The sequence below is a fragment of the Chlorocebus sabaeus genome, chromosome 13 (genome assembly GCF_047675955.1).
Source record: "Chlorocebus sabaeus isolate Y175 chromosome 13, mChlSab1.0.hap1, whole genome shotgun sequence".
Lineage (NCBI taxonomy): Eukaryota > Metazoa > Chordata > Mammalia > Primates > Cercopithecidae > Chlorocebus > Chlorocebus sabaeus.
The window spans coordinates 19,400,431-19,423,369 of NC_132916.1; the positions used below are offsets into that span (position 1 = coordinate 19,400,431).

The following is a 22,939-nucleotide window of genomic DNA, read 5'->3' on the forward strand; positions in this document are numbered from 1 at the left end:
AAAAGAATGAGTAACCTAAATTGATTTAGGCGAAAGAAACATCAAATAAAGAATGAGTAGAAATGGGGAGAGAACTTATGCTCTGAATATATCAAAGTCTAAAAGACAAAAGCTATAGAAGTCTTCCAGATTAAAAGAAGCTAAAAAGACATGACAACACAAAATCTCTAACCCTAGGGTGGATCTTGGAATGCAAAGAGGAATGCTTTAAAAGGGACATCATTAGATTAACTGACAAAATTAGAAGCAGATTATAGAAAAGTTCTGTAATAAATGTATGATATTGATAACCGTCAATAACTGTACTACGGTTATGAAAGGGAATATCCCTATTCTTGGAGAATACACACTGAAATATTTAGGGGTAAAATGATGTATACAACTTACTTTCAAATGCTTCCCTAATTTTTTTGAGACAAAGTGTCCCTCTATCGCCCAGGCAGGAGTATCATGGTGTCCTCTTGGCTCACTGCAACCTCCATTTCCAGGGCTCAAGCGATTCTCCAGCCTCAGCCTCCCAAGTAGCTGGGAATACAGGCGTGAGTCACCAACGCCTGGCTAATTTTTGTATTTTTAGTAGACACAGGGGTTTCACTAAGGCTGGCCTTGAACTGCTGAGCTCAAAGCAATCCTCCTCAGCCTCCCAAAGTGCTGGGATTACAGGTGTGAGCCACTATGCCCGGCCTTCTTCAGTGAATTTATTAATATATCTCATGCCTATGTGAGTTATAACAGAAACCTGTGGACTGAGGTTTGTTTTGTTTTCCAACAAAAAGAGAGTAAATATAGCAAGTTAGGGAAAATGTTGACAATATTCCACTATCTGGGTTAGATGAACCTGAGTAAAGAGTATGGGTGTTCTATGTATTCATTTTAGTTTTCCAACTTTCTGAGTTTACAGTTATCTTTTTGTTTTTTGTTTTTGATACAGAAACTCACTCTTGTTGCCCAGCCTGGAGTGCAATGGCACAATCTCAGCTCACTGCAACCTCCGAGTCCCAGGTTCAAGCGATTCTTCTGTCCCAGCCTCCCAAGTAGCTGGGATTATAGGCGCCCACCCCCACGCCCAGCTAATTTTTTGTATTTTTAGTAGAGATGGGGTTTCACCATATTGGCCAGGCTGCTCTCGAACTCCCGACCTCGGGTGATCTACCCGCCTCGGCCTCTCAAAGTGCTGGGATTACAGGCGCCCACCCCCACGCCCAGCTAATTTTTGGTATTTTTAGTAGAGATGGGATTTCACCATGTTGGCCAGGCTGCTCTCGAACTCCTGACCTTGGGTGATCTACCTGCCTCGGCCGCTCAAAGTGCTGAGATTACAGGTGTGAGCCACTGGAACTGGCCTGAAGTTACTTTTTTTTTTAAAAATCACTTGGAAGAATGCACTCGGAACTGCAGATAACTACTAAAAATTATAGAAAACAACAAAATGTAGAGTGATGATTTACCCGACCTGATTTTAGAGGAGGATATCAGATATTTCCTTCACATTACATATCATAATATAAATTTTATCTTGTATTAAATAACAGGAAAACGAGTTAACTTTCTCCCACCAAAGAGAGAAAAAGAATTCAGGCAGAGGGGAAGAAAATGAAAGAGCAGAAGTTCTGGGGACAGACTGGTGTTTAAATTTTAGTTGTAACACTAGCACTGGGCCCTTGAGCAAGTTTCCTAAAAATCTCTGTTCTTAGACATTTCTCCAAAGAAGACATATAAACAGCAAAGAAACATATGAAAACATTCTCAGCATCACTATCAGAGAAATGCAATTTAAAACCACAATCTTGCACCAGTCAGAATGGCTATTTTTTATTATTTATTTATTTTGAGATGGAGTCTCGCTCTGTCGCCTAGGCTGGAGTGTAATGGCGCGATCTCAGCTCACTGCAACCTCCGCCTCCTGGGTTCACGCAATTCTGTCTCAGCCTCCCGAGTAGCTGGGACTACAGTCGCACGCCACCAAGACTGGCTAATTTTTATATTTTTAGTAGAGACAGGGTTTCACCATCTTGGCCAGGCTGGTCTCGAACTCCTGACCTCAGGTGATCCACCTGCCTCAGCCTCCCAAAGTGCTGGGATTATAGATGTGAGCCACTGTGCCTAGCCAGAATAGCTATTATTAAAAAGTCAAAAAACAACAGATGTTGGCACAGATGTGGAGAAAAGGGAACGTGTACACATTGCCAGTGGGAATGTAAATTAGTAAGAGAGCTATAGAAAACACTATGGAGATTTCTCAAGGAACAAAAAACAGAACTACCATTCCACACAGCAATCCCATTATTTGGCACCTACCCAAGAGAGATAAAATCAATTTATCAAAAAGATACATGTTTCTTGCAGCACTATTCACACTAGCAAAGTCATAGAACCAACCCAAGTGTCCAAAGTTTGACTGGATAAAGAAAACGTGGTCCACATACACCACGGAATATATGCAGCCATGAAAAAGAATGAAATCATGTCCTTTGCAGCAACATGGAAGGATCTGGAGGCCATAAACCTAAGTAAAATAACTCAGAAAGTAAAATGCTACGTATTCTCATAAATGACAGTTATCCAGTGAGTACACAGGGACATAAAGATGGAAATAATAGACACTGGGGACTCTAAAAGGGAGGGAAGGTGGGAGGGAAGTGAGAGTTGAAATATACTATTGAGTACAACGTTCACCACTCCCGTGATGGGTACACTAGAGCCCAAACTTCACCATTATGTGATATATCCATGTTACAAACCTATACACGTATCCCTGAAGCTAAACTAAAAATAAGGCCAGGTACAGCGGCTCACAGGGCTGTAATCCCAGCACTTTGAGAGGCCGAGGCAGGAGGATCACTTTGGGGTCAGGAGTCTGAGACCAGCTTTGGGCAACATGGTCAAACCCTGTCTCTACTAAAAATACAAAAGCTAGCTGGGCATGGTGGTACATGCTTGTAATCCCAGCTACTTAGGAGGCTGAGGCAGGAGGATAGCTTGAACCTGCGAGGTGGAGGTTGCAATGAGTGGAGATCGTGCCACTGCACTCTAGCCTGGGTGACAGAGTGAGTCTCCATCTCAAAAAAAAAAAAGAAAAAAAAAGTGAAATAAAAAGAAAATGAAAATCTCTGTTCTTAGTGTCCTCACCTATAACGTAAGTCGCTTACGTTATAGGTGAGGACACTAAGGCTGGTTATGAGGATGACGTATCAGTTGGCTTTCTATAAAAATAAAACTTTAAATTTCATTACTTTTTGCCAATTCCAAACATAATCAGTATAAATTGTAGAAGACTTTAAAAACACAGAGAATAGGGAAAACTTTTCATAAGGACAACATCCAGATAATCACTATTTGTTTTGTTTTCTGAATAGAGTCTTCAAAACTAAGACCTAATGGCTGCAAAATTTGTTTTTCTGTCCCCATGGTTAGATAATGTCAAATCTTCACCATCACGCTTTGTCACAAACATTCCCGAGTATAAAATCATTGTCCAAATGCCTGAATGAGTTTTGGACAGAAGAGGGCAGTATTGAACAGCTTTCAGCTCTGCTGAACCAGAAAGCTCTTGATTTTCACGACCAGAAGTCACTGAAAATCACATACAAAAGGTTGAAGACCGGGTGCGGTGGCTCACGTCTGTAACCCCAGCACTCTGGGAGGCCGAGGCGGGTGGATCACGAGGTCAGGAGATCGAGACCATCCTGGCTAACACGGAGAAACCCTGTCTCTTAGTAAAAATTAGCCAAACATGGTGGCGGACTCCTTTAGTTCCAGGAGGCTGAGGCAGGAAAATGGCGTGAACCCGGGTGGTGGAGCTTGCAGTGGAGATCCTACCACTGCACTCCAGCCTGGGCGACAACTATTCCGTCTCAAAAAAAAAAAAAAAAAAAAAAAATTGAGATGCACTCTTTTTTTTTTTTTGAGACGGAGTCTTGCTCTGTTGCCCAGGCTGGAGTATAATGGTGTGATCTCGGCTCTCTGCAGCCTCTGCCTCCAGTGTTCCAGCGATTCTCCTGTCTCAGCCTCCTGCGAAGCTGGGACTACAGGTGCCCGCCACCACACCCGGCTAATTTTTGTATTTTTAGTAGAGACAGGGTTTTGCCATGTTGGCCAGGCTGGTCTCGAACTACTGCCTCAGGTGATCCACTTGCCTCGGCCTCCTAAAGTGTTGGGATTACAGGCATGAGCCACCGCGCCCAGCCGAGATGCACTTTCAAATCCTGTAAAGTTGGATGTGACGTTGTGCCTATTTTTAACACCTTGACTTCCAACATCAACATTTCAAGGGGAGAAAAGAAGCACATAATATGTCTCGAGTTAACTCCCTATCTTCTGGTTTTCTTTATTTGCACCATGTAAAGATGCAGATCCCTTTTCTGTTTTTGTTTTTGTAGAGATGGAGGATCTCGCTATGTTGCCCAGGCTGGTCTTGAACTCCTGGCCTCAAGCGATCCTCTCACCTCAGCGTCCCAAAGTGCTGGGATTACAGACATAAGCCACAGAGCCTGGCCAGATGCAGGTCCTTTACCTCAAGTATGGGTCAAAGGTGGCCGGGACCCTTCTTCCTGTGCTGGCCTCCCCCTCCTCATCTCCTTCACTTTTTTTTGCTTTCCCCAGCCCAACTGTACATGATACAGCAAAATCAGCCCCAGATTTCCCAGTTTCTTGCTGCTGGTAAAGATTGCCAAACAAGACCATCATCATTCCCTTCTAGTTTGTGGCTAGCAGAAACCTTTGAAAAAAAAAATTTTTTTTTTTTTTGAAACACAGTCTTGCTACGTTGCCCAGGCTAGAGTGCAGTGGTGTGATCTCGAATCACTGCAGCCTCCACCTCCCGGGTTCAAGCAATTTTCCTGCCTCAGCCTCCCGAGTAGCTGGGACCACAGGCGCTTGCCACCATGCCTAGCTGATTTTTTATTTTTAGTAGAGACGGAGTTTCGCCATGTTGGCCAGGTTGGTCTCAAACTCCTGACCTCAGGTGATCCGTTAGCCTCGGCCTCCCAAAGTGCTGGGATTACAGGCGTGAGCCACTGCACCTGGCCTGAGAAAGTATTTTTACATGCTCCCTGCATGCTGGTTGTGAATGAGTTAAAGATTGCAGCTTAGTAGGCACAGTGGGAGGCTGTTAAATGCATTATAAAATAGTCTAAAAGATGTGGGGGCAGCAGGCAGGAGAGGCTCAGACCAGAGGCTCAACCCACTCCCACTGCTGGGAGTGAAGGGAGTCAGTGATTGATAAGAGGCCTCTAAAAATAATGGAGGGGGCTTCCAGGACAGGCAGCCAGTGCTCACCCATGCAGGCCTGGCACAGTGGAATCCATTCACAGCCACACTTCATCACAGCCTTCCGTTAGGGCGCTTCTTTTAATTCAAAACTCCTACGGAATTTTCATCTGCCTTAGATTTGTCTGACTGGCTACAAAGAGGAAGATCAAAAAGCTCCATCTGCCGGGCGCGGTGGCTCAAGCCTGTAATCCCAGCACTTTGGGAGGCCGAGACGGGCGGATCACGAGGTCAGGAGATCGAGACCATCCTGGCTAACATGGTGAAACCCCGTCTCTACTAAAAAAATACAAAAAAAACTAGCCGGGCGAGGTGGTGGGCGCCTGTAGTCCCAGCTACTTGGGAGGCTGAGGCAGGAGAATGGCGTGAACCCGGGAGGCGGAGCTTGCAGTGAGCTGAGATCCGGCCACTGCACTCCAGCCTGGGCGACAGAGTGAGACTCCGTCTCAAAAAAAAAAAAAAAAAAAAAAAAAAGCTCCATCTTTGATTTGGGATCACTGATATGGGGATGTACTTTTTGGTGCCCCTAAAACCTCCTTTGATTTTGGAGTGGCCTCTTCCACACAATGTAGTTTTTTTTTTGTTTGTTTTTGTTTTTGTTTTTTTTTTTTGAGACGGAGTCTCGCTCTGTCACCCAGGCTGGAGTGCAGTGGCCGGATCTCAGCTCACTGCAAGCTCCGCCTCCCGGGTTCACGCCATTCTCCTGCCTCAGCCTCCGGAGTAGCTGGGACTACAGGCGCCCGCCACCACGCCCGGCTAGTTTTTTGTATTTTTTAGTAGAGACGGGGTTTCACTGTGTTAGCCAGGATGGTCTCGATCTCCTGACCTCGTGATCCGCCCGTCTCGGCCTCCCAAAGTGCTGGGATTACAGGCTTGAGCCACCGCGCCCGGCCTCCACACAATGTAGTTTTTTAACTCATGTGGGACTGAATGATCCCGCTGTTTTTAAACACGCGGCTATCCACCCAAGTCTCTGCGAGGCCCAGAAAGCCCAGTGATGGTGCTCACGTACTCACTGGTGCTGAGGTTCAGTTAGAAACAACTCCAGCATCCCACTAGGTCATAAAGATGGCCAAAATGTTAAAGGGAGTGGTCGGTGTGTCCCCTGTAGAAGCCTCTGGAGCCCGAATTCATAGGCACCTCCGTCTTCGTACTGTCCTGTTAGTCACTGGTCTTTTCCCACCCTGTAGACACTTCAAAGGGCAGGAAAAAGACTAATCCTTCCAACAGGCCACACACCCATGTGTGATACATGTCTTGATTGACAGGTCTTTCGACATCAATCATTAGTGAAACAACATCATCCATGCCTTGTTTCTTAAGAGAGTATTACTACAGGAACCAGATATTTCTATGCCCTTCTTCTGGGTGGAGACACCTAATCACATGCTTGTGTGAGACACAGTCAACATGCTGAAAACATTACTTGGAAAAGATAAGAGATAAGATAATTTTAAAGAAGCTGTAGAAAGAGCTTTCATTCACTTAATTTTCTGAATATACCCAAGAAGGAGGGATCTCTGCATGGATATAGTGCATATAAGACACAGGGCTGGGCCGGGTGTGGTGGCTCACCTCTGTAATCCCAGCACTTTGGGAGGCCAAGGCGGGTGGATCACAAGATCAGGAGATAGAGACCATCCTGGCTAACATGGTGAAACCTCATCTCTACTAAAAACACAAAAATTTAGCCGGGTGTGGTGGCGGGCACCTGTAATCCCAGCTACTCAGAAGACTGAGGCAGGAGAATCATTTGAACCTGGGAGGTGGAGGTTGCATTGAGCTAAGATCATGCCACTGCACTCCAGCCTGGCGAAAGAGCGAGACTCTATCTCAAAAAAAAAAAAAAAAAAAAAAAAAAGACGTAGGGCTGGACATGCTACTCAGTAGGGTCCCAGCTGCTTGGGAGGCTGAGGCAGGAGGATCGTTGAGCCCAGGAGTTCCAGGCTGCAGTGATCTATGATCATGCTACTGTACTCCAAAACAAAACTTTTAAAAAGATGAAGTAAAAATAAAGACTAGATATGGATGAAGCTACTTCATGCTACAACATTCCGGAAGGAAAAATAACTTGAAGTTACCACTGCCAAGACCTTGGGTAGGCTTTTTGCTTTATGTTTTTCTAAGATAAATGAAAGTTATTCTTAATAATAAGTGTGGAAAGTGAAATAGAGAAGAAAAGATACCTCCTGGAGTGAACACCTTTCACCCTATTTTTAAGAGTATAAACTATCCTCAATTACTACATTATAAAAAAATTATAACACATTTAATAATAACAAACAGCTTATTTTAAAATTTAAAATTTTTAAATTTTAAACAGCTTTGTCATAACAAACCACTTCGAGGTTAAAAAAAAAGGTCTATGGAATATTAATGGAGTCAAATAAACGTGAAAATATATGAAAAGTTGCATCTTTAGTGATGTAGTAAGAAACCAAAACTTGAAATCATTTCATGTACAAAAATCTCACTTTGGCCAAGAATTACTGAAGTGTTTCACACTGAGGTGTTACCTGCTATTAACCTAGGTTTGTCTCCAGATAAATGGTCTGTGAATCCCAGTTTATCAAATCAATGTCCAGGTCTATAATGTGTATGTGCAAATACACATTTTCCTTTAGAAAATATCCATAATCTCCCCGTCCCCAAAGCTGCAAAGGCTCCATGATCCCAAGAAGGGCTAAGCTACAGTGGTCCCTGCTGGCTATGCGCTCCCTGTCCCCACGCTCCATATGATGTAGAGACAGCCCACGTGTTCAAAACCTGGAGCATCGTCTTTCTTTTCAAATACTTAGCGACTAAGAGAAAAATTATACATTATTTTCTTTTACTTTAGAGGCTTAAAAGAAGAAAAAAACATAAAGGAATATGTTGATTACATATTACAAAATGTTACTGTTTTTATCCAAACCTTAGCTATCAGGTTTCAGTGACACCACCACCATCATTTTTTGTTGAGAAAAAGAAGTACGATATTGCAGAAACAACATGTTCATTTTTCAGGCTTAGTCTCACCAGCGCTCCCCATCCCCAGGCACATCAGGACGGCTTACAGTGACATCTGGAACTAGTTATCTTTCCTCCAAGATTCGTAGCATTGTCCTGGAATTGTTCCAGGAATTCTCTGCATTCTAAGTCCATCCCTTATATGCTACACACCCAACTTCCCTTGTTCTAAAGCTCATTAACCAGAAAACCTCCAAGCGGAGATACATTCAAATTCATAGAAGCAAAAATCCCATAGAGAAGCACAGAGGTGACATCCTTATTGGACCTGGTGTTTTTTTTGGGGGGGTGGGGTGGGGACAGGGTCTTGCTCTATTGCTCAGGCTGGAATACAGTGGCACGAGTGATCCTCCTACCTCAGTTTCCTATGTAACTGGGACTACAGGCACGGGCCACACTGCCCAGCTAAATTTTTAATTTTTTTTAGAGAGGAGGTCTCCCCTCTGTTGACCATGCTGGTCTCGAACTCCTGGACTCAAGCGATCCGCCTGCCTTGGCCTCCCAAAGTGCTGAGATTACAGGCATAAACCACAGTGTCCAGCCCCAATCCCTGGTTTTTATATTGATGTTTCACGATCCCTTAAACATCTGAGCGGGCATGTAAGAATGGGGACGTCACTAACACAAGTATTAGCATCTTCACAACGAGAAAGAGGTCTTTTGCAAGGTACTCTACAGTGACGCTCTTACTAGCTGTGAAACCTTAGGTAATTAACAAATCATGAGAAGCTTGCTTTCGCGATAGAAACGGGGTTACAGAACCACTTTTTGCAGGATTATTGTGAGGAATACATGATAATGTCCACAAAGTGCTGAACAACACCTGCCAGACTAGGCGCTCAGGAAGTGGTAGTTATTAATCTAGCAGTTGTGAAAGTATCAATTTCCTGTCTCCAAAGTCTCTTGACCAAGGAATGTGTCTCCATAGCAGATGGGAAACACCCATGTGCGAGGTATTTTTTTTCTTTTGTGAAAATTATTTGCATCGGGAAGTGCATTATAAATAATCTAGAACTAACACGAATGTTGATTCTTCCCCAGTTTCTACTTTAAAGAATAATGTCCCTATTTCTCATGATACTTGACAGTTTGCAATATTATCAGTATTATCAGTGTCAGTAATGTGGGTGACTTAGAGAAAACAGAAAAGGTACTTGCTTAATTTAAAAAGCATTTTTTTTTGGCCGGGCGTGGTGGCTCACGCTTGTAATCCCAGCATTTTGGGAGGCTGAGGCAGGGTGGATCACCTGAAGTCAGGAGTTCAAGACCAGCCTGGCCAACATGGCAACACCTCGTCTCTACTAAAAATACAAACATTAGTGGGGCGTGGTGGTGGGCGCCTGTAATCCCAGCTACTCCGCAGGCTAAGGCAGGGAGAACTGCTTGAACCTGGGAGGTGGAGGTTGCAGTGAACTGAGATTGCGCCACTGCACTCCAGCCTGGGTGACAGAGTGAGACTTCATCTCAAAAAAAAAAAAAAAAAAAAAAAAGGATTTTTTTGCTGGCATGCCATTTACAGTTGAGTGGGGAAGGGGATGATCATCGTGTCACATCACTTATTCCTTGTTTCTAAGCTAACTTATTGCAAATGAGATGTGAGAGAAAGAGACCCCAAGAATGGCAACAGTATGTAATGTGAATAAGCAATCATTTCATAATTCAATTTCCACTGCATTCATTTTAGTGGTTTGTGTAAACTGGGTTGTGTGTGTGTGTGTGGGGGGGGGGAGGCGGGGGGGATAATAGTATTAAGTGATAGCTTTTCCTTACTTTCAGAAATGCAAACTCATTCCTAAGTAGTTCCTACAAAATGCCATCAGTCCTGTTAATAAATGGTAAAATTTAAACACACGCCTCCTAAAATAACATAGTGCTAAAGAGAACTACAATAACCTTCTATCGTATTGAAGTGAGTAATCCCAAAGACGCAAGAGACCTTTAAGATTGCACTAAACCTTACTGTCAATTTTTTTTTTTTTTTTTGAGGCGGGGTCTCATTCTGTTAACCGGGCTGCAGGTCAGTGGCACCATCTCGGCTCACTGCAACCTCTGCCTCCCGGGTTCAAGCAATTCTCTCTGCCTCAGCCTCCCGAGTAGCTGGGATCACAGGTGCCCACCACCATGCCCGGTTAATTTTTGTATTTTTAGTAGAGACAAGGTTTCACCATGATGGTCAGGCTAGTCTCGATCTCCTGACCTCATGATCCTCTCGCCTGAGCCTCCCGAAGTGCTGGGATTACAGGCGTGAGCCACCGCACCCGGCCCCTTACTGTCAATTTTTAAAGCTCTCATGGCTTTTCAAGATTCCGAGCAACTATTTAAACATGATGATTATGAATCTTCTCCATCAGAATAACTTGTGGAGGAAAAACAGCGGAAACTCCCTTTCATTTTTACTTCTTCCACTACATAAGATTTCTTGCTGTTAAATTTTTGGAGTTAAGATTTTCTCTGCGCTTTCTTATTACCAGGAAAAAGTGCAAAATTTTGCCACATCCTCCACACCCACACTGTAAGAAAAGTACATTCAGAAAGCAATAGAGTCAATTATCTGATTTTGCCTTAAAAATTAGTCCTTCCCACTATTTCCATTCATTTATCATTCCATTGGGGTTGTCTGAGCCAACTATTAAAGGCCCCCTCAAGTGTTCCAAGTTTATTAACCTTTAATGACTGCTAAAACTTTAAACCATCTTCTTTTACCATAGGAATCTCAGTATGCGACTAACTGAATAGTGAATATAATAAAAATCATATTGTACCCAAAAAGTACTCAGAAAAAAGTCATGATCTCAGAAGCACCACCCCGAGCTGTGACTCCCTACAATACACATTTGCATATTCCATTCATAGAAAAATTAATGATTCGGGGGAAAAAAATGGAGATTTTCGTGTTTTAAATTTTTTCATTTTGTACAGTCTGTTCACTAATAGTTTCGAGATATGGCATAAACTTTCAAGCTGGGTAAATGGTAGAAAGGTTAGCCAAGTCAACTTGGGGGGCGAATTTTAAGGAAATCTCAAAGAAAACAAGCTAATCTATAGGAAGTGAGAGATAATTTTAGTATTGCTGAACTTTCACATTCTTTTAAATTACACAGGAGCGCATGGCTTTGCAGGAGCAGTTGCACTGAGAAAATTTTAAGTCCTAGAAATTCTATAGTTGCTTAAAAAAAAAAAAAATGTAGGCCAGGTGCGGTGGCTCATGCCTATAATCCCAGCACTTTGGGAGACTGAGGCAGGCAGATCACGAGGTCAAGAGATCGAGACCATCCTGGCCAACTTGGTGAAACCGTGGTTCTACTAAAAATACAAAATTAGCTGGGCTTGGTGGCGTGTGCCTGTAACCCCAGCTACTCGGGAGGCTGAGGCAGGAGAATCGCTTGAACCTGGGAGGCGGAGGTTGCAGTGAGCCGAGATCGAGCCACTGAACTCCATTATGGCGAAAGAGCAAGACTCCATCTCAAAACAAAAACAAAAATAAAAACAAAAGTAGATTTGGCAGCAATGATCGCAAATATTTAAAGAAGTGCTGTTCCTATAAAGTTAAATTCGCAAATGAAGTTTAATTTTCTTGATGAGAGGAAGAGAAAATAAGCAAGTGAGGCCACAGTACAATGGCATAAGACTATCAAGTCAAGTTAGAGGAGCCGTAAGGGCATTCTAAAAGTTTCATGCATATAAGTTATTTGCTAGAAGTAGGCATTCAATATTATAATTCATATGACCAAATTCCTAGAAAGTAAGCTAAAGAAACATACTTTTTAAATACTATTTGTTGCTTAAATAGTGTTGCTTCCTAGCCACCAATTTTATAATTACTATGGCTTTATTAAAACCACCACTTAAAGCAGAGCTTAAATGTTAGTCCCCTAAACCACCCAGTGTACCTTTATTCAAAGTTCCTAGTAAACAAGTCAAAATGCAAACACTTTTAATTTGCCCAGAGGAAGGAAAGTATTTGGTCTACGACTACGGCAAGAGATTAAGCTTTCACAACTTATTTTCAAGTTCACATACATCTGACATATTTCTATTCAGTCGGCTGCTGCTGTTCCTCTCCACATCCCTGTCTCCCTAAGGGAAAGGTACAACCCCGAAGAAAATGATACTAAAAGTCTCCCATAGGCACAGCCAAGAAGAGTCCAGCTCAGCCAAAAACGAAAAGCTGAGGTTGTTTGATTCTTGCTGAGCCCAAGAGAGAATGTTCTGATGAAAAACTCAGCACACGGAGAGAAATAAATGCCAATAACGGTCCAGCCACTGACCTCCCGGGCTCCCCACCAAACGCGCATTCGACGGAAGAAAGCCCTTTTCGTGCCCCGTGCCTGCCGTCCGGGAAGGACACAAGCGACCTGACCTGTGCCTTACCTGTGATGGTGATGGTCCCCAGCATACTTTAAGTAGCACTACTGTACAGGAGATCAGCTTAGCGGGTCCCTGCCCTCTCCAGCAGACGCCTCGTCTCCTTCCTGCCAACCCCGGGTGGTCTCGGTGGGATCAGAGCGGACTGAGCGCCCAGCCACTCCCGGAGGATCAGGGAGAATAGGAGGTGCCCTCCGATCTGCCGCAGCGAAAAGCGGAGCGCGGATGCATTTCCCCAGATAATTATAGGCGGACCCCCACCCACGCCCCCACCCAGCCACCCACACGCGGGCTGGCGCTGGCCCCTCCCTTGCTGCGCTCCATGACTTCGGGAGCGCAAACTTCCCGCCCGGGCTGCACAAGCAGGGGGTCACGTGCTTCACCTTAAAGCCCTCCCCCGAGCTGGGCTCTGTGAGTGGTCAGCGGGCTCTGTAGAGTCCCGGGAGGGTTTAAAGGGTGCTGGGCATGAGTACGATGCTGGAGCGGCCGCATTGGATCTAAACGGTTACCTCATTCCTGGCACTGATTTACTAATACTTCTGTATCTCAGCTTTTTAAATCATTTCAAGGAAATAGCCACACAGACATTAAATTCTCCCTCCATTTTAAAGACGGCATTCTGCATCCCTCTGTTTAAAGATTGGTGTGGTGCAAACCACCTCCCTTCTTGGCATCTGTAGCATTTTATATTTTCACCACCTGTGTCTTACACATACACACACGTTGCACTGATCTGAGGATTGGCAACTCTCATTAGTGCTGTTTCCTGAACTCTTTCTTTAAGAAGGGCTGTTAGAAGTGAACTTGTTCCTTCTAACAAGTGCTATCTTCGACACTTGACCAAGGCAACTTTTCAAAAGCAGACTTGAGCATGAGGTCTTTTCTAAATGGCAGAAGTTAGCTCATCTTTTAGATCAAACTATGCCATGTTCCAATTTTTAGACACGATCACATCTCTAACATGCAAGCACATACCTCGGAATTCAAAGCCTATGTTAAAAGTTCCGAAGATTTCAGGCAACCCTAGAGCACTTCAATTCTTTCTCATTGAGGCTTCAGGTTTGTTCTTTGTAAAGACATAAGTGACGAATGAGTTGGTGTAGTCTCACAATTTTAATACACTTTTTTTGTACGCCAATTTTTTGTTAGGGTAGGTCCTTTAGGTCCCCTGGGTTTGTTCCCTTCTTTCATCCTTTCCTTATTTCATGCCTTGCCTGCCTGACCCCATTAACACCAGCTCTCCCCCTACGCAAACAAAAAGGAAGGTTTTACTATTGCACTTCTCTTCAGAGAATGAAGATCTTGTTCATTACTGCTTGGGACAGGGAGGAGGGAGGTTAGCCTCGGCGTGGACCACAGTGGGCACAGCAAAGAGGAGGGTGGGCGAGGAACGGGAGAATCAGGGAAAAATGGAAGTCCAGGAGAGCTAGCTGGCATGGCACGTAGTTGTGCCTTTTGGGCACCAGGGGGCGCGATGCACCACACTCAGGCCCAGAGTGAGCAGCGTGAAGGCCGCTTCCTTGCTGGTAACTGGACCTTGTTAAAAAAAATCAGCTTCAGCCTCTCCAAAAACCTGGCTTCCGTTTCACATCCTGGCAAATACCCGGCCTGGCGGGAACAGGGAGTGATGGGCCTTGTCCTGACTCAGTAAGATATTGCCTGGAAGCTGACTCCCAGACCGAGTCACTGAGCAGCTTCCCAACCTTTTATCTTCTCTAGAGAAGTCTCAACTCTAGTTCACAAATTGCTCCAATTGTAATAATGAGTCTGGTGTATGTGAAATGCTGCTGGTACTGAACATCCCTCTGGAGTCCACAGAGCCAAGGGGGCAGGGAAGCTTGGCCATTCCTCTCCTCCCAATCCCAGCCCCGGAGTGTCCTGGCTGTGCAAATCATGGATAAAGACATCTTGGGATGTTGTATCAGGGGTCTACATTAGTAAGTCCCTTCCCCAGAGATGTCCCAGGAGCCGTGGGCGATCTGGGATCTGAGGGTTTGGTTGTGCATCATTTCTCAGCACCAGTGGTTGGGGACAACACGGCTATCATCTGGTGCCACTTCTGAAATCGAGTCTGCCCTTGCAGAGCAGAATGACTCTCTCCAGCTCCTCTCCTTTCTATAAGTCCAAATTCTAACAACAGGGCAAGCAGCAGCTATTCCACTGAGCTGGGTAGGAAGAAAAATAAAAACACACAAAATGTCACTAGTTACACATTTAATACCCTAAACAACATTTCCAAAGGTCACCATACTGCTGTTCAGTTTTGGCACTGAAACATTTCTTTTTTTGACATTCATGAAGACGCTAACGCATCTGATTTGATATTCTTTTTTTTTCTTTTTCTTTTTTTTGAGATGGTGTCTTGCTCTTGTCACCCAGGCTGGAGTGCAATGATGCAATCTCGGTTCACTGCAACCTCTGCCTCCTGGGTTCAAGCAATTCTCTGCCTCAGCCTCCTGAGTAGCTGGGATTACAGGCGCCTGCCACTGCATCCGGCTCATTTTTATACTTTTAATAGAGATGGGATTTCACTGTATTGGCCAGGCTGGTCTCGAACTCCTGACCTCAGGTGATCCACCCGCCTCAGCCTCCCAAAGTGCTGGGATTACAGGCATGAGCCACTGCGTCTGGCCTGATTTGATATTCTTAAAGAGGCAATTAAAATCACAAGGCAGAGCAATAGATCATGTGGCAAGTTGTAGACTCTCTCAGCCAATGGGTCTCCTTTGATCTCTACCTCTAAGAATGATCAAGGACAGGGTGCATGGCACAGCTGCTCATCAAGCCTCTGTGTGTCTGCATTTACAAAGAAAAGTCATCCATCAGGATAAAAGCAGGAGTAAAGATGACACCTAAGGTCACTGTCCAATGCAGGAGACTTTCTTTTATCATTTCCATTCTCTGTTTTTGTTAAATCAGGATTTTTAGAGGAAGATATCACCAACCAAAGTGAGAATTACAGGAATTATAAGAAGAATTATAATTATAGTAAGAATTACATAGTTTTGCTGTGTAATACATAGGCGGATGTTAGAAAGCATGTTTTCCCAAATCTGAACGGTTAATTCAACAAATATTTACCAAGTTGTCGCTCTGTATTTATTATGTGAAACACCCAGGGATCTCATTAGATACTGTCCCTGGCCTCGGGGAGCTCGTGGGTGGTGGACACGCCCAGTGGCAGAAGTGGGTGGTGGACATGCCCAGTGGCGGGAGGGGGTAGTGGACACGCCCAGTTAGTGGCGGAAGTGGGCAGCTCCAGTTTGGCTCACCTCTGAGGTAGCCTTGGGTCTCTGAAGGGATGAGGGGACACTCCCTGCCTGGGGCACAAAGGAAGGCGGTCCACAGGGAGAGACGAGCATGGGCAGAGATACCAAGAGCTGGACCTTTGGGCAATCATGAGTGGGTTCCTTACAGCTATAAGGTTTGGAGTTTACTTGGGGAGGTCCGGGGGTTGGGGGGTTGGGGGGAAGACAATACTGGAGATTAAACTAAAAATATTTATAAAGGGTTTTGAATGACATGTTAAGGACTTTGTAACAAATTATCCATTAAAAGTGAGCAAAGAATCTGAGTAGCCATTTCTCTAAACAAAATACACAAACCACCGATGAGCACATGAAAATATGTCCAACGTTATTAGCCCTTAGAAAAATGCAAATCAAAACCACCTCACACCCACTAGGATGACCTTAATAAAAAAGAAAAAAGACAACAGGTTGGGCGTGGTGGTTCACGCCTGTAATCCTAGCACTTTGGGAGGCCGAGGTGGGTGGATTACCTGAGGTCAGGAGTTTGAGACCAGCCTGGCCAACATGGCAAAATCCCATCTCTACTAAAAATATAAAAATTAGCTGGGCATGGTGGCAGGAGCCTGTAATCTCAGCTACTCAGGAGGCTGAGGCACAAGAATCGCTTGAACCCAGAGGGGCGGAAGTTGCAGTAAGATGATATCGTACCACTGCATTCCAGCCTGGGCGACAAAGTAAGACTGTCTCAAAAAAAAAAAAAAAAAAAAAAAGACAACAACATAAAGCTGATGTGCCTGGTTTACAAAACGGGCAGGTGGCAGGGGGCAAGGAAGACCACAATAACAAGGAATGGAGAAATTGGAAACGGTACAGCTGCTTTGGAAAATAGGCTTGTAGTTCCTCAAAATGTTAAACATAGATTTATTATATGACCCAGCAATTCTCCTAGACATATACCCAAGAGCAATGAAAATATACACCTGCACAAAAACTTGTCCATCAATGTTCATTATGGTATAATATTCCTAGTAACAAAAATTGGAAGCTATCTAAATATCAACTCATGCAGAGATAAATAAAATTTAGCTTATCTAATGGAAATGGGTTAGTAATAAAAATAAATAAAGTACTGAAACATACTATAACATAGATGACAACTGAAAAAACTTTTAAGTGAAAGAAGCTAGTCACCAAAGAGCACACATTGTTTAATTTCATTTACTTGAAATGTCTACAAGAGGCAAATCTATAGACATAAAGTAGGTAGTGGTTACCTAGGACTGGGGGTTTTGGCAGGAGAGGGAGTGACAGCTAACCAGGATGGGGTTTCTTTATGAGGTAATGAAAATGTCCCGGCTGGGCTCATGCCTATAATCCCAACACTTTGGGAGGCCGAGACAGGTGGATCATGAGGTCAGGAGATCGAGACAATCGTGGCTAACGAGTGAAACCCCATCTCTACTAAAAATAGAAAAAAATTAGCCAGGCATGGTGGCGCACGCCTGTAATCCCAGCTACTCAGGAGGCTGAGGCATGAGAATCGCTGGAATCCAGGAGGCGGAGGCTGCAGTGAGCTGAGATCGCGCCATTGCACTCCAGTCTGGGCAACAGAGCAAGACTCCCCCAAAAGAAAGAAAGAACGAAAGAAGAAAAGAAGAAAAGAAAAGACAAGAAAAGATCATGTCCCACAGCTGACTGTGGGGATGGTTATACAGCTCTGTGAATAGAGCAAAAACCACTGAACCGTGTACTTTAAAGGGGTCAACTGCACAGTATGTGAATTATAGCTCACGAAAGCTGGTTTGTTTCTTTAAAAAATAACTTTGTGCTGCTGGTTCTGAAGACTATAGGGAACCATTGGAGGCTTGAGGCAGGGGATGGTGGCACTGAATTTACTGCAATTTAGAAAAGGCACCTGGGCTGTGATGACAGGAGGAAGAGACTGAAGGAACAAAAGAGATGGATGCAGTAGTGACGAAGGTGAGGGAGGAGTCCAAAGTTACAGTGCCCACAAGATGAATGTGAATCTGTGGGATCACCCGAACGGAGTGATGTCCATGAAATAAGAATGGCCTGGAACCCTGAGGAAGAGGACCTGAAAAAGGATGCTGAGAATGGACAGGGATTAGGGGCAATGAGGGGGAAAGTGGCAGCAGAGCACATGTGGAGAGGATTAAAACATGGAAGCAGCAGTCCAATGTGGCAGCACAAAGTAGTGACACAGGCCGGGCGAGGTGGCTCATGCCTGTAATCCCAGCACTTCGGGAGGCCGAGATGGGAGGATCACTTGAGGCCAGGAGTTCGAGACCAGCCTGGGCAACACAGCAAGACCCCATCTCTATAAAAAACAGAAACAAAAATCAAAGCAGTGACACAGGAAGAGAACGGGGAGGCCTCAGAGTGGGCAGTCTGGAGGCGGGACCAGCAGACAGATGGCTGCAATAAAGCAGGCTACTTTCCTCTTTTTTCCTGAAAAGGAGGGGACTGGGACCACTACACCCAGAATTAAAACCAGTACTAGGCTCTCCAACTTCCTCGAAGGATGCTTAGGTATCTAACCCAAGTATGAGTGTCACGGAATGGAAGAAAGGATTTGCACACCAAATTCAACCCTCCCTCCCTGGCCTCCTCTCCTCTCATTTTCTCTTTAACTTGGCATCACCCTTGGGGGTAAGGAAGCCAAAAACCAGTAGGGTCTCTTTTCTTCTTGCTGGAAAAGGACAGATGAAATAGAAGGGAGAATCGATGCCATTGTTATTCCTTTAAATGGACCTTTAGTGCATGTTTGGAGGTTCTAGCAGGGGAGCGCAGCTACCTGTATACCCTTGACTGAAGACCAGTCCTCCTCTATCGGGGATGGTCATCCTCTTTGACCAAGTGCACAGCTTCGGAAGGGACACACGTGGAGCAGTGAGGGAGGAAGGGGACACCCGCCTAGCCAGCCAGATCAGCCGAGTCAACCCTGGCGATCAGTGGGGTGACAAATGTCGCAGCCAGATCGCCCTCACTTCCTGTTATTCCTTTGAAATGCTCCAAGATAATTTAAAGTGGAGTGAAATACAGCTCCAAATTGGATAACTGTAACAGAGGAGATATATCTATCTATCTGGGTATCTATCTATATCTAGATAGGTGTAGATAAATGGATAGGAAGACAGATAGATAGATATCTGTCTGTATCTATCCATCTATACACACCCTGAATCTGAATGACACTGTCAGGTTATCTACAGGATGAGCAGTCTCTCCTGGACTCAGTGTATTTTCAGGTCTTTGCTGCATGCTATGCACATAGATAAATATCAGCTAATTGAGTTTTATGGTCCAGTTGAACTGGACATATTTGTATAGACATGGTTATTGCTATTCCAAATCCAAGATAAATACTCTGAAGAATAGTTCCTCAAAGGAATTGTTATGATACAACAGAAACACTAAAGGAGAATTTTAAAATCACTTTAAAAAGCAAGGGGAAAATAAACATTAAAAACTCAAATAATAAAAGTGATGTAGAATAAATATTATCTCTCTCCTTATTGAGTCCACATATATTTATTTCTTTACCTAGGCAATTCTATGAAATAGACCAAATGAAAAGGTATAGATTTATGTGTGAGTATGTTTACAGCTTAGAATGTATAACATTTAGAGTAAGTGTTCTAACAGTAAGGAAATAGTATACTTATCTTTTCAGTAGAATTTATGGCAAAAACAACATGTTTGAAGCAGTTAATTATGAGAAAAATGTCTATATATATAGATTTTTAATTTTTTTAAAAGAAAGATTGGGTCTCGCTACATTGTCCAGGCTGGTCTTGAACTCCTGGCCTCAATCTTCCTACCTCGAACTCCCAAAGTTTTTGGAGTACAAGCGTGAGCCACCATACCTGGCCTGAAAAATGCCTATATTGATCTATAAACCTCTTTGTTCAGGAAAAAAACAGAAAATAAACTATTCAATATAAACCCAATTTTGCTTTTTCATTTTATTTTATTTTATTTTATTTTATTTTATTTTATTTTATTTTTTTGAGACGGAGTCTTGCTCTGTTGCCCAGGCTGGAGTGCAGTGGCCGGATCTCAGCTCACTGCAAGCTCCGCCTCCCGGGTTTACGCCATTCTCCTGCCTCAGCTTCCCAAGTAGCTGGGGCTACAGGCGCCCACCACCGCGCCCGGCTAATTTTTTGTATTTTTTAGTAGAGACGGGGTTTCACCGTGTTAGCCAGGATGATCTTGATCTCCTGACCTCGTGATCCGCCCGTCTCGGCCTCCCAAAGTGCTGGGATTACAGGCTTGAGCCACCGCGACTGGCCCAATTTTGCTTTTTCAAATGCATATACGGTGGGGTGTGGTGGCTCATGCCTGGAATTCCAGCACTTTGGGAGGCCAAGGCGGGTCGATCACCTGAGGTCGGGAGTTCAAGACCAGCCTGGCCAACATAGGGAACTCCCGTCTCTACTAAAAATATAAAAATTGGCCAGGTGTGGTGGCAGGCACCTGTGATCCCAGCTACTCAGAAGGCTGAGATGAGAGAATCTCTTGAACCCAAGAGGCGGAGAATGCAATCAGCCGAGATCATGCCACTGCACTCCAGCCTGGGTGACAGAGCAAGAAGACCCTGTCTCAACAAATAATAAAATAAATAAATAAATAAAATGCATATATACCTGTACATTTAAGGCCAATGATAAACGAGCTCAGAAATAAAAGTAACAAAGAAACTATGGTGGAATTCGGGACAATTTCTGTCTCCATTTTTTTAATATTTTACAAATCTACAATAAAGCCTTGCTACTTTTATGACTGGAAGTCAAGCACATTAGCCACAGAGTCATGGACTGTACATGCTGGCCCAGCACTGCCCAGAAAGCCCTGAACTCAGAAGGGTGAAACAGGGCAATACCTTTGGTTTTCTGTCAAAAATTCAGATGATCTAAATCATGAACGTAAACTCTCCAATCACTGAAACAGCTCAATTAGCAAATCTAAAGCAGATGAAAATCAAAGTGTGATTCTTTAATACAATGAAATAACTGGGTATGGTGGTGTACACCTGTGGTCCCAGCTATTTGAGAGGCCAAGGCAGGAGGATCGCTTGAGGCCAGGAGTTCAAGTCCAGCCTGAGCGACAGAGTGAGACCCTATTTCAAAATTAATCAATTAGTTAATAATAAAAATAACAAAATAAGAAAAAAACTTACCCTACTACCAAATTTGTTCAGATACATAGGAATAGGAATCAGATTCTTTCCTGAGTGCTGTGTGGTCCGTATCTTCTATTCATCTTAAAATTCTGTACACCCCTGTCTCTGGTATGGTTAAAAGACGATTCAAGGTCTGAAAAGTTTCTAGTTCTGGGCCTTCTGCTAGCTATAGGACCAGGTGTGAAGTATTTAAACCTCTGGGCTTCAACTGATGGGAGAATAAAAATTACACCTGTAGTCGTGTTATTCTGAGGTGCAAATAAAGGTAAACACTGACACTTCTGAGTATATTCTCGAAGAAGAATATTGGCTATTATGCTTACCTTAAATCATGTATTCTCAAATGAGGGTGATACTGCCCTCAATGGGGTGAAAATTGGTTCATGGGGAGGGTGGCTAAAAACAATCTTACACATTCTGTAAAAAGCAAGAAGGTCCCTTTATCGTGAATTTCTCAGGAGTGCATTGTAATAAAAGCAGCACCTTGTTGGCTGGAATTAATGAGCCTGATGCAACACCTACACATCACTTCATTCAAGTGGATTCAACATAGTACTGGGAGACTGGCAAATTCAAATTCTGCCTTTCGGAATTTTGTGGATTTTTCCCCCCAGATACAGGTTGAGTATCCCCTGCTTGGGACCAAAAGTGTTTGGGATTTTGGATTTTTTCAGATTTTGGAATATTTGCATTATACACACTGGCTGAGCATCCTCAATCTGAAAATCCAAAATGCTGCCAAGAGCATTCCTTTAAGTATCATGGTGGCACTTAAAATGTTTCCGATTTTTGGAGCATTTGGGATTTTCGATTTTCAGACTAGGGATACTCAATCTGGTTTTTCTTAAATTTTTTTTTTTTTTTTTACTTTTCATTTTATTTTTATTTTTTTCCCTAAACAATAAGTGATATGGTATCCACCTGTATTTTTGATCGAGGGTTGGCAGAATCCATGAATGAGGAGCCCACAGATAGGAAGCACCGATTGTAATCCCAGAAAGAGAACAAAGAGGGAAATGGGGGAAAAAAATTTCCCAGAAATGAGGTACATGAGTTTTTCTTTTCTTTTGTTAGAGACAGGGTCTCACTCTGTCACTGAGGCTGGAGCGTAAATGGTGAGACTCATTGCAACCTCAACCTCCTGGACTCAAGTGATTCTCCTGCTTGAGCGTCTGGATAGCTGGAACTACAGCCATGCACCACCACACCTAGATAATTTTTTTTATTTTTATTTTTTTATAGAGATGGGGTCTTGCTGTGTTGCCCAGGCTAGTCTCAAACTCCTGGGCTCAAGTGATCCTCCCACCTTGGCCTCCCAAAGCACTGGAATTACAGTCATGAGTCACTGCGTCCAGCCAAGTGCATGAGTTTCTAGATTAAAAGACCTTAAAGAACCCAGCACATTGAATGGAAACGGATTCACGTGGAGAGTCCTCATTACAAGATATTCAGAAGACTGAAGACCAAAAGGAGTCCATAAGCTACATAAGGGATGAAGACTCGAAACAGCCTTAGATTCCAATGGCCAGACATCTATCAAGGTGACACTGACACAGAATCCGAAGGTATTTGAACATACTCAACAGAAATGGACTTGATTAGGGGAATATTTAGGACCAAGATTTTGACAAGCATGAGGAAGACATCGCACTTTTTGTTCACTGTCCTAGTCCATTTGGGCTGCTGTAAAAGTACCATATAAACCAAGTGGCTCATAAACAACGAACACTTTTATTTCCCACAGTCCTGCAGGCTGAAAGTCAGAGATCAGGAGGCCAGTGTGGTTGGGATCTGGTAATCCCAGATTCTTCTGGACTGCAGACTGCTCCCTGTAACCTCACAT

At 43.8% G+C, this 22,939-nt stretch overlaps 1 protein-coding gene across 3 annotated transcripts in view; it reads right to left on the minus strand.

The window, feature by feature from the left end:
* AKAP12 (A-kinase anchoring protein 12) overlaps positions 1 to 22,939 on the minus strand; it is a 120,386-nt gene that overhangs the window by 18,336 nt on the left and 79,111 nt on the right. Inside the window, exon 1 of one of the 3 annotated variants that reach the window (XM_008007574.3) lies at positions 12,649 to 13,003. The exons of the other annotated variants lie outside the window; for them this stretch is intronic. Within the exon in view, the coding sequence (XP_008005765.3) occupies positions 12,649 to 12,673 (25 nt within the window). The 5' untranslated portion in view covers positions 12,674 to 13,003. Of the gene's footprint in view, positions 1 to 12,648; positions 13,004 to 22,939 lie in introns of those variants that run through there. 3 annotated transcript variants of the gene reach the window in all.